The sequence below is a fragment of the Phalacrocorax carbo genome, chromosome 6 (genome assembly GCF_963921805.1).
Source record: "Phalacrocorax carbo chromosome 6, bPhaCar2.1, whole genome shotgun sequence".
NCBI lineage: Eukaryota > Metazoa > Chordata > Aves > Suliformes > Phalacrocoracidae > Phalacrocorax > Phalacrocorax carbo.
Window position 1 is genome coordinate 14,598,881 of NC_087518.1, and position 12,495 is coordinate 14,611,375.

Consider the following 12,495-nt stretch of genomic DNA (forward strand, 5'->3'; position numbering starts at 1 on the left):
TTCAACCATCATCTCCAGGGGCCCTTACAGCACAGACTCTAAAGGCAGTTCAGAGAGACTCCCACCCACCTAGCTTGTCAACAAAAGATGTGTGGCTGACTGAAAAGCTATAAAACTGCACTGCTTTAAATTTAAAGCTGTGCAAGCAACCACTCTAAATTAATCACAAATACATCTAGCAAGCCTTTATGTTCCATTGGCTCTCCTGCAGCAAATTTGGAGAAGAATATTTCAACTGCTGGCCACAGCACTCCAGATTGCCTTAGATGAACACCAACAATCACACTAGCAAGGCTGTTTTACAAGAAGGTGAGGAAACCCTGCCTTTTTCACACTTCATCACATTACTAGCCTTAAGTAGCACAGCCTTAGCTTGCTAAACACTGAAGTTTCAGGTAGCGTGCAGCTTCTAGCTTCTCTATTCTCCCTCTGCAATCCTATTTCAGGAGAATACATGAAGCCTCCTGCTGCGTCCTGAAGTTGAAAGGTTGTTGGCACTTGCTGCGGGAACAAGTCTTTCTTGCATTTTAGGAGCCAGCATTTGCGCCTTTGTCCCTTGCACCCAACACAAAGCTTAGATGTGGCGCCTCCAATAATGCAATCACACATTCTGCTTTAGGCCAGTATTTCTCTTGGCCAAGTCATTTACAACTTGCTGCTTCCCACAGCTGGCCTCTTTGGACTCAGGTTCTCTTGAAAACCTCATTCCCCTCTCCAGCTCAGCAGTGAAAATATCCTCCCATAGGAACTGCAGAGCAGCCACCAGGAGAGAGAGAAAGGAAACACTGACCATCAGAACAAAGGGCTTACCTGGAGCACAGCTGTCAACAAGAGCCCCCAGTGCTTTGCCATCCTGCCAGTTTTGATTGAAGTTTGTGATTGGTAAGTAAGGAATTTTGTTCTGGATCCAGCCCAGCAGCCTCTGCTTAGGGGTCTGCTTCTTTGCATCATCATCACCTTCATCCTCCCACACTGGCATGGAAATGGAGTAGTGGAGGATAAGGGTCCATATCAGGCCAAGGATCAACTTCAAGTTTCCATCAACTATGGCTTTACTATCTGGAAGACAAAAGACATGCATCTGATTATTTCCCACACTAAAGGAAAGAGGCATGTTTTTTAAAATACTGTGCCTGCACTCGTGCCCAGGTAATCAAGGACAAGCAAAGCGACCCAGGTCACTTCAGGCACTTGTTCAGGCAGAGACATCATTCTTCATGCCTTGCATTAGATGGGAGGAAAGAGAAGAGTCCAAGAACTCAGTACTCTCCCCCTGTTTTGAGAGCTCCGTGTTCTCCAAGTGCGGTGTGACTTGCCTTTGAAGCTTTGCAATGTGAAGCTTAGGAGAATTAGCCGTTTAAGATCTCTGGTATTTTCCATTTGGATTATAACTGCTACCTGGTATTTTTAATGGCATTTGTATCTTATGAAAGAGGCCAAACAGCATGCAATGGGGTTCACAAGAACAGCATCCCAAAAGCAACAAAATACCCAAGGGCATACCTCAAGCACCATTTAGGAAACTGCACTTATATACACAAGTGTGCCTACACACACACATCAATAGTTTGCATTAAAAATGGTAGGGAAAAAAAAGTGCTATATGATGAAGTCCAGCAAATCCAGAATTTGGAATTAGAGCAAAGTCTGGATATGTCATGACCCAGGTACAAACGGCAAAGTGGGTAGTGGAGGTGCATCAGACATCCATTACACCATCACACTCCTGCCTGCACAAAGTCACCCTTTCACACTACAAGCTCAGAGTTAGAAGAAAAGGAAAATCCAGCTTTGGCAAAACCATGTCACACTCTACCCTAGGAGAAGTTTATCATCACAGTGGCCATGCTGCAGCTCGACTTTAAGACACTCCATGCAGCTCAGTTTAAGGCTGCTGGGCATCAAATCAGATTGTCAGAAGAAGCTGTCTGAAGGGGCAGGATATTTTTCTGCATCAGCCTGGCCTTATAAAGTGACCTCTACAGTTTTATGAATACTCTTGCAATTTACTTTGGTTTTAGTGAGTCACAGGTCAGATGCACTACCTTTGAGCTTGCAGTTGCTACTCAGGTTGCATTATACTTGTCACAGCTTCAGTTTGTCCAAGCTCAACCAAACCAGAGTTGTTCTGCAATGTTACAGGATGCCCTCAGCCTGAGTGATCCTTTCATTCACAGCAACATGCTACAGCAGAGCATTTTTCTGTTCTTTCCTCCATTACAATGAGAACTACTAAAGAAACCCCTTCTTAGTCAACAGAAGTTACAAGTGACCTGGAAGCTTTTGTCTGCTCTCCAGCTCCCAGAGCAGATGCTGGAGTAAAGACAACTACAGCAGTCTGAACTCACTTTCATGCCACCAGAACAACTGTACAGGGATCTTAATGAGTCCTAGCTAGCAAAGGAAAAATGTTCAGTGCTTCAATGGCCTTCTCCAGTTCAAATTCAGAGCATTCACAGGTAGAGTCCTCCAAGCCAAGCCTCACCATACCCAACATCCACTGGGTGTGCCTTATTTGCTCCTCTTCAGCTACAGAGACTGCAGCAGCAACCCAATACCATTTTATCAATACAAAAAGATCCCCTGACTTTCAAAACAAGTGATTATACGGAATAGCAACCAAGAAGAGTAAGCACAAGAGCGTTCCCTTTAACCCAATGCTCAGGCAAAGTGGTTAATATTTACACAGTTTCACAATAGAGTGGTATGTTCTGAACAGATAATACTGTAGCTCAGACCTTGAATGGCATCTGGCCTTTCTGGATAGCTACTGTCTGATTTCTACTCAGATTTTATTTGTACTGGATTTTTTTAACATCAGTTTTGACTAATCTTACAGGATTGTGGTGTCTGCTACTTGACTGCTCACTGCTGATTTCACATCCAGTCTGAGATATACAACAGATAGCTCTGAGGTGATTAAGCCCCACTGGTTTTGAGTTACAGGTTCCAATGTAAAAGTCTGCATCACGTAAGTCCTGTGTCTCCTAGTGAGAACTAAACAGTCCCTGCTGTTACCCTTTTCCCCACTCTTTCCAGTTGAGCTGCAAGCTGGTCAATGGAGGGAAGATGCTCCCTTACAACCTATTAGGGAAAGCTTTCTTGAAAGAAATCATATCAAAGCAGAAGGAAGAGCTGCGTTTTATATAAGAAAGAGGCTTGAAGTCCTGCTGGCAGGCTCACCACTGGTGCAAACTGGAATTAAGGGCTGCAGTGTGCAAAAACCAGACCATCAGTGTGAGCCCCCACCGCCTGCCCCCCCCCCATGCCTGCAGTGCCTCTGACCTGCGCCCCCACGGCCAGACCACCCGCTCACACCGCAGCGCTGGAGCATACTGCCGACCATCGCATGCCTGCGCCAGAAATGCCTCCGAGCTTCAGTTTCAGATTTATACTGACATCAGCATTTTTACTAGAGTGGATGCAGCAATGATTTAGCATGCTACAAGTAACTTGCTTCAGAAAGCCATCCAGCATTCCCAGGGAAGAAAGCCAACGGGACAGAGTCACCTCAAGCACACTATTACTTGAGATAAAGAATGGCCCATTTCATATTTACAGCACATAAATAATGTCTCTATGTGGATGCGCTGTGGTTACTGCAGCAGCTGGAGTGTGCTCAGAGCTTCCTCCAGCACCCGTCTCTGAGTGCATGCCTGGGCAGTGGTTCTTTACCTGGGGAAAAGGGCTCGTGCACAAGACAGCTTCACACTGAGAGCTAGAATATTCTGTCTCATCAGCCTCATCCAGAGAGGCCGGGTGCAGGGCCACTGCCCCGATGACAGGAAAAGGCCACCACAGGAATGGGATGGCTCTTCCTCCCCAGGGCTGGTGCCATCCCCACGACTGCACTTTGTTAGCAAATTTAGCAAGCTCTTACAGCCTCCCAGCTTCCTGACAGGCATTGGGATCTCATGATGTAATTTTTTCCAAGCCTGCTTGTAGAAAGGCTTGCCTGCTTTCATTTGGGGTGGGGAGGAGGGAGGGAGAACTCCTGGGCAAGACAGGAGACTTTATCAGCACCCAGCAAAGCCACCCACACGCCCTTCCCACAAGCACCCCACTCCCAGCTACAGGGCATCCCACTGGCAGCTCAGCCCCTGGCCAGCCCAGGCTCAAGATCTCTATCATGATACAAAAGGACCCTCCAGGTTCAAGAAGAAACTAGAGTCCAGCCCAAAGGAGGCTTGGCTTCCAAGTGCTGGCGTAGAGCTTGGCTCCACCCAAGCATCCAGCGTTTCCAGAAAGGCCTCCACTTTAGTGCTACCTGTTTAATAACTGACTAAAAACATTCATTGCATTCACCGCAAGGCCTCTCAGGCATTAAGGTGCAAGCAGCACCCAGAAAGACAAGCGTCAGTTAACAGGTCCTGCACAAGGAGCACAGCGCTGGCCCAGAGAACCCTGAAAACCTTCATCCAACCAAATTTGCAGGCGTCCCTCAACAGCTGAGTGCACTCTGCCAGCATAACACTGCCAAGGGTTTGGAACAGTGAAAAAGAAACTGTTTCCAATGACACTTAAGCACCAACAATCATAACTGCAGGCACTGCCATGTACCCCAGCTCCACTGGATTTCCACTGGATTTCCCCCCATTCCCTGGTCTGCTTCAAGACACTTTTTTTTGCTGTCCCAGGCTGGAAAATGGGTTATGTGAACAGCAGATCTTGCAACGCTGCCTTCCTACTACAAAAATTCCTTTTAGGCATACTTACTACTCACATGATCTATACTTCTCAGATTTACAGAGCCTTTCAAGCCACGTTTCTCAGTTGCTCCTCTGGAGCTCATAGTAAATTTACACTTGTGGTCAGTGCTTCAGAACCACAGTGCAACAGCCCAGCCCCTCAAGGATGCACTTCCACCATCAGCAGTGTTTAGCTTTCAGCTTCAATGAGTTAGGTATATGGGAACAAATTGTCTGCTTTCAACTGAAATGAAGAGTTTGTGTTTACTCTGAGGCACCAGGCAAGCTTCCGTGTATTAAAGGAACCCTCTCCAGGCCAGCAACAGGCACTGACCCCTGCCTTCCTGCAGCTTGAAGGAAGCAAGCTGTCATATCTCATCCGCTAAGATAATTTAGCAAGGATGAACAAATTCTTTGCAGCACCATTGTAGACAGCTTTACTGTAACCATTTTTAGAGAAAGCGTGGTCATCTGCATAATTTGCTTTATTCATGTTACAATGCCTATGTTAACAGCTGCTAGATGCACTTACATGCCAGAGTGCACTCGCTTGCTGGCTGTTTCACTTTACCTGCTAGGAGATGTGTGGAGATCAAAGTTCCTGCAGAGCTGAGTCATGCCACCACACCAGCTGCAGAGCAGGACACCTGCTGACAGCCATTTGACTTGTACTTTCAAAGGACATATTTTTACGGGAAGCCCAGGCATAAAGCAGGAATCCATGGCTGAAGTGCCACAAGACCTCTTGCCTGCCCTGGATCAGTACTTAGGACTTCAGCTCACCTGGAAACACAGGCAACCATCTTTAGAGGTGCCACCTAGAAGAGCCAAAGGGTAAGGGGTTTGGGAGGTTTGAGTTTGTTGGGTTTGGGTTTTTTTTTTTTATTAGAACTCAAGAGTTTTTTTGGGTTGTTACATGCAAGTCCTGCTGATACTCAGCTGCAGACCCCAAATTTGTGAATGCTGTTAGATGACCACTTTCAGACAGTCTGCAAGTTATCAAGGCTAGACACACTGTCCAGAACCAGCAAGAAGCAGAAACACTCAGTTTGGCTTTAACAGGAACCTCCATTCCCATCCACACTGTTCAATGTGCATTTTAACTTCAATTACCCCAACTCTAACTTGCTTTCCTCCTTTGAAAGTACCCAATGGCAATCCAATATCAACAAAATAGCTACAGCTGTGAAGCAAGACAGCCCTCACTCAGCTGCACACAAGCAGAAGCCATCTGCAGGGACAGGCTGCAGCCAGCCTTCTGCCAAGAGGTCCTGGCATTGGGATGCAGCTTGACAGGACCTGCACGCTGACTGCTGGGGAAACCTGCCAATGAGACTTAAGCTTTTCTGCAGAATCAACACCAGCATTGAACAAGCGAGCACTCACTCTTCTGTAAAACAAGTCTATATATAGCCTACAACATGAAGTTCTATGTAGGAGTATCCTGCTTCTTAGTCAGCTATTAAGATTTAAGTGGCTGCCTAGTAGGGTGAACAGGAAAACAGACTGAACCAGAGCTCATTTGCTTCCCCCATCACACCTCTGAGTCTAGATTGTAATTCTTACCTTTTTACTATCCTATTAACTAAGTGGCAACTGGCCCAAAAATGGATTATGGCAATTCCATAGGCCGGCAGTACACGCCACCAGCCTCAGTCTTGATAAATGAACTAAGTTTTAACTGCTCAAGCTGATTTATAATTGTTGCTCTATACTAAATATTAATACGATATGTTACACTTGGACTGTTAATATCACAGTCCTTAAAGCACAAAGACCTTAAAGTGCCTAGCCTTCAGCCAGCAGCACAACTAGCCTGAGCCAGCAATGTAACTGATCATCTTGAGACAAATGTGTCATTTTTACAGCTTCGGCCTCAAAAAAACTTCCCAACCCTACCTACCAAGGGGAAAACTGCCAACACTGCAGAGCTTGGTGCTCTGCATTTGCACTTGCAGCTGCCCCAGGAGCAAGTACCAGAACTGAAACCTGGCATTGACTGGAAGCTTGCAAATTCACCTACTCCAGTAGAGATCCCTAAACTCTACCTGGAGTGTTGTGCCATAGCCAGCAGGATGGTAAGATCTCTTACTTGGTGCTGACTCTTTAAATACAGCTGTCTTAGGACCTTTAAGACATGGATATTGTGACTACATAAATTCAGCATCTTTTGCCTTTAACCTAAGCACCTAGGGCACATTGCAGTTAGTTTTAGGCATCTTCGGAGCTGTAACAGTATTTATTAGACTTACAATACATCATTACTTGATTTCAAGAGTTAGTGCTGCAAGAGAAATTCCTGTGACCTCATGCATCTTGCAGAACAGCTTCACTTGTCCTTCTTAGGCTTTTTTCCCCAGCCTAGTGTATACCCTTTGTTTCAGTCAGCTCTATACTGGCAGAAGCACTGTTTCGGGGGCTGGGGGGTAGGGGGAATTTCAACAGAAGGTCTTGCAGACTGGGAGTCCCCTCACTCCTCTGCTCAAAAGAGCTTGCAAGTTGCAACATCAAAAATTCCAAGCAGATTTTGGGGAAAAAGGAAAGTCTTCTCCATGAAGGCTGTCACGCACTGGAGCAGAAGCCCAGATCATCCATAAGGTCTCCATCCTCAGAGATATCAAATTCAACTGGACAGAGCCTTAAGCAACCTGATCATATTGGGCCTGCTCCAAGTACATGGCTTGAACTGTATTACCTTCATTAGGTCTCTTTGAAACTAACTTATTTTGCTCATGTGCAAGTCTGCTTTGCATTCAAATTCAGCACAAGTACTACCTGAACTGTGGCAATGCTCCTTGAACTCTGCCCTACAGCAGAGCTACAAGTCATTTTCTGTTGGACAATTAGTGGAAACAAGATAAGCTACCACAGCAGACAGCTTCCTTACTAAATTGAACTAGTAATACAGACTGTGCAAAGCCTGTGAAACAAATGAAGGACTGAAAAAGCAACTTTCACAGAGTGAATTTTTTTTAAGCAGTTTCTTGACTGAGGCTGCAGTCACCGCAGATTGTTAACAGTCTGAACAAAGTAATCTCAGAGGTTTTGCTGTTCATCTTTACACGTGTAAGTTCTGCCACAACCAGCACTAATCTTTGCATCCAGCTTCTCTAAAAGGTGGTCACCCTCTCCAATCTTGATGTCTTTGCCATTTACAATTTTGTTGTATGCATTATATGGAGGAAGAACTTAAAATGCATGGTCCTTAATACAAAAGGAAGGAGCTGTCTCAACAACAGCCCTTACTCCTTATTTCCAGACATGGAAGGAACTTTGTATAGCACAAAGTTCATCTCAGTTATGGATCATTTACGTAGACACTGTAGGAATTTTAAGTCCTGGTGTCTTGAAGTTTCTGAGCACTTCCCCACCTCTAATTATTCTCACCTACTGTTAAACAGCTATAGCAATTCGGGGACAGAAAAATTAAGCACTCATTAGGGCTTAATCTTCCATAACAGTGAAAACTCTACATTGATCCGAGCTCTTCCAAAGCCCTCCTCCACACTGTGTGCATGCCAAACAGAAGTATGCAGATGAGACAGAGCTGAGCAAGCTGCCTAAGGAAATTCTTTGCTGAAGCATACAGTATGTGTTCATAGGCTTACTGCGCCTGCTAAAGACATTAGTGACATCCTTTGTAGGGATAATATGTCTTTAAATCAATTACACAGGTTCCTCTGTGCTTTGAGAACATACTGCAACCATTTCCTCCAGTGACCCTTAAGCCCAGGTCCACCTCACAGCTTCTCAGGGCTCAGTGCATCACTTGTCATCTGGCTGCATGCAGCTGGCTTACCCAGCGAAAGCACAGGCTGTGTTTACGGCAGAGTTGGCACTGGGGCAGCTGGACTCTGGCCAGCTTTGTGGATTCTTAACTGTGACCTGCTAGCCTCTACCGGGAGCATGCTCCAGCCCCAGTGCATCGCTGCTTCTCAGTGGTGTTTGCAGTCAGTGCTGTGACCCTTAGAAGAGCTGTTCCTTGGCATCCAGCTTACCTGAACACCAGCAGGCTTTCAGCTCACCCGCCCTCAACTTAGCTCCTGCACCGCGCCAAGACACAGCCAATGGTCAGCTTCACCAGCAAGCCTCAGGGCTTGAAGTGGAAGTGATACACCGTGTATCACATGTATCACAGCAGATCCACTAAGCTTTTTACAAGGTGAGTTCTTCAGTAGAGGAATGCCATTTCACTGGAGGGTTGTAAGGACAAAGTGCTGATCTGGGCACAGACAGGAGGATGGAAAAAAGTTGAGGTTTTTTGGTTTGGTTTTGTTTGTTTGTTTTTGCAAGGGGATGGAAACCATTTTCCTATATCCTTACCCAGGTGTCTGGTTATTTTAAAAAAGAGTAACATTCCTTTGAGAGCCTCATCTTACAATTTGAGAGATTAAACATTACAATTCAGAGGTTTTCAGTAGTTTTCACTTTAAGTGGATTTGAAACCATTCAGATCAGTCAGATTAATTTCAGGCCACTATTGTATCCATCACCCCGCACTGTTTTCTGGTGCACGTTGGGCCTCTGGAGAGGATCTCTTCATGAGGTGGAACAGGCAACTGTAAAAATAAGGTCAAATCCAGTCTTTTCAGTGTAAGTTTGGCAAGAAAAAAAATCCATACAGACTTCTAATACAGAAAAAAATAAAAAGAATCAAACTAGTTGAGCTCACAGGAGTGAAACACAGATTAAAATAGCTCTGCCCAATTTCTTAATGGGCACCCAGAGACCACTTACATCTCACATCCAGACGAGAAAGGCACAACATGAAGCAAGTTTAGGCCTGCAGTGTAACAGCAACAGTAACCAACCCAGCTTGTCCAAGAGAAACCGAAAACACCCAAGGGGGCTGAAAGGAGAAGTCAAGGATTTCAAAATTAGGAACTATTAGGGTGGGTGGGGATAAAAGTAAAATTGCGGGTGGCTTATGATCAAATTCCTTAATACTTTCAGTCAGAATAAACCTAGGGTTTCTGTTGCCTCTCATACCCATATACCAAGGTATGGAGACGAGAAGGTAAATGTGTTGATTTGATGTTCAAGAACAGCCGCAGGCAGGAGGTGTTAGTGCACATCCCACTCTTGCAGTGAGTGCTCCTGGGGTGCACCTCCACCAAGAGCACAAGGAGCGCTCCACACCTCCTGCACACTGCTGGGACAGGACTAACAGTGAGCAAGGACACAACACAGAAGAATAAGAGCTGCCTTTCACACTGGCTACTTCAGACTCAGTTGCTCACTGCCAAGCAGGTCCCCGCTCACAGCTGCAGGACCGTGGTACAGATACCCAGTCGAGCTGTACACAGTAATGCTGTGCTAATTATTCAAGATTGGGGGGGGGGGGGGGGGGGGGAGGAGTCTTAATGTTCTGCCTTCGTATAGCAGCAAGTTTCCATCAGTGCTGCTTTGTTTGCAGCAAGCGAGCCCTTCACTAGCTCCGCAGGGCAGCCTGCCAGCATGCCACCACCGCGCTCTGACCCTGAAACCCTGGCTTGGCTCGTTAACCAGCACAGTCGAGCACCCGGCAGCCATGGGCAGGAGGCACCATAATGCTCCCCGCTCTCGTAAACCCCCCACGCCCCACCTGCAGCTCCCCTGCCCAAGCGCCGCCAATGGAGAAGTGGGCTCTGGCCACCCTCCCAAGCATGCAGGGCCTGCTGCGGCACGCTGCCGTCCATGACATCATTGACAAAACCACCCCGACAATGGGCCCTGTGAGCACAGCCCCTCTCGCACCCAGCAAAGCGCATTCCCTGCTGCTGAGCTCATCCCACCGCCCCTCCAGTGCCGATGCTGGCCCCGGGAGCAGCCAGGACACCACGGCTCCCGCTTGCCTCTGCCGGGGGTGGTGGAAGCACCCTGCACCACTGCTGAATGCAGCAGTTGGAGTTCAGTGCCCTCAACTGCAAAGCTCTACATTTCGGGGGAGAAATGAGTGGAAGCTGGGCAGCAGGGGCAGGAACGGGCTTGCAACACCTTCATGCCTCACTGTGCAAAGGGAGCCTGAGTCCACTTGGGACATTCCCACTCCCCACCGGTTCGGAGTGACACAGCAGCCCTCTACCCTCCAGAACAGCATGGCTAGCAGCACAGTGAAGACCACTTGCATCAGCACTGCACACAACCAGCTGCCTGGGAAAGCCCCTGGAAAGGGCCAGGCAGCATGGGATCGAGCTGTGGGAAGGGCTGCAGGATTGCACCCACACCACCACTTGGGCCCCCCCACCCCTGGAGTCAAACTCCAGAGGTGGGAAGCATGGGGACAGGGCAACTTGAGCTGCTTGAGCAGTTACTAATCATTCAGGAATGACTGGTGAAGGAAAGCCCCTGCATTAGGGAGTAGGCATGCCAGAAAGTGGATTTCTCTTAAATGACGGAGGGAGGAGGAAAGAAAGGAGTCGTCCTGCCTTTGCCATGCTCTGCTGAGAAATGCTTGGCTCGGCTTTGGAAACCAAGTGATATGACCCAAACTACACCTCCCTCCTCTGGGCATGGGATGGAAGTGAAAGGGGAATGATCTTATGCCAGATCTCTGCTCCCCAGGGGTCAGTGCATTTATTGCCATGGCATATAAAGGCTTCACCTTCCTATGAGAGCAGGCAGCTATGCCCAAGTCAGCAACACCACTACCCAATTCACAGGAAAGAAGTTTCAAATGAAGACAGACATTAAAATTTTAGTCAAACACAAAATTGTCGAAGCTTCACACCAAATACTTGCCTAGGAGTCTGATAAGCTCAAGGTTATTATTTCTTGCATGCAAATAAAAGTGCCTTCTCAAACACATCATATGCTTACACAACTAGAAAGCCAAGCTTTGATCAGCAAGGCTGAGCTGATAAAAAATGGCTGTAGAGTTGGAATTCGACAAGCATAACACAATAAAACTAAGACCTGTCTCTGAAGCATGAGAGTGCTATAACCATCTTTGCAGGATTAAGGTAATCCTAAATCTCACCAGGTCACTTCAGGTTGCATCAAGGTTACCTGGCTAGTTCTTGCAAAGACCTCCCAGTGGCTGGCAGAGGCATTAGGCAGCAAGTCATTAGCACTGCATTGTATCTTACACACTGACCAAAGGTTACCAAGGTTCAGTGCAGGGGACCAACACAAAGGTCCATCCTCAGGCACCAGTGTGCACTGGACATGGAAAAGGTGCAGGAGATGTGGCTGCAAAAAGAGTGCCTCAGCGAGGCCAAAGAGCAACAAGTAATCCAGAGGTTTTGACATGCCAGAGTGACCTCTGCATTACTGAAGAGCATGTTTACTCACACTGTGGGTAGGTCAACATAGTTTTAAGAAACAGCATGTAAAATCCTGCAGAGATAAATGAGCCCATTCACATAGGGCTGTCTAACATCTTCTGTGTGACAGATGCCAGGCACAAAAGCTGCAATGGATGGAGTTCCTGAAGCCAAAACCAACACATTAGAAATTATCAGTACTGATTACTGTTTGGGGAAATCCTTGGCCACGACATACACCAAGATTCAATTTTTCCATCTGAAACTAGAATTGCTGTACTGTGATTCACTGTGCACAGGGCTGTTTGAAGGAAAACCCCATTCATGCAGCCCTGCATGGCTCAACCTGTCTCCACTCCACACTGCAGCGCCAAAGAGCTCAGGATTGGTGCATATTTGCATATTTTGTGGTCCAGGGTTGTGACACATTAGAAAATACCCTGCCAGTTACTTTAGCTATGCAAAAGATTTGTGGTTTGTCTCAGTTTTGATAGCCTCTGATTCTAAGCAACTAATAGCACTACTCCATCCAGGTTTGTTTCGAAGCATTTAAGCACAATACC

The 12,495-nt window shown here is 46.8% G+C and overlaps 1 protein-coding gene across 6 annotated transcripts in view; it reads right to left on the reverse strand.

Moving 5' to 3' along the window:
• The window catches only part of FLNB (filamin B), a 74,494-nt gene that overhangs the window by 48,723 nt on the left and 13,276 nt on the right, over positions 1-12,495 (reverse strand). For all 6 annotated transcript variants that reach the window (XM_064453810.1, XM_064453808.1, XM_064453804.1 and 3 more), the window contains exon 2: positions 811-1,059. In XM_064453810.1, the coding sequence (XP_064309880.1) occupies positions 811-1,059 (249 nt within the window). The remainder of the gene's footprint in view (positions 1-810; positions 1,060-12,495) is intronic.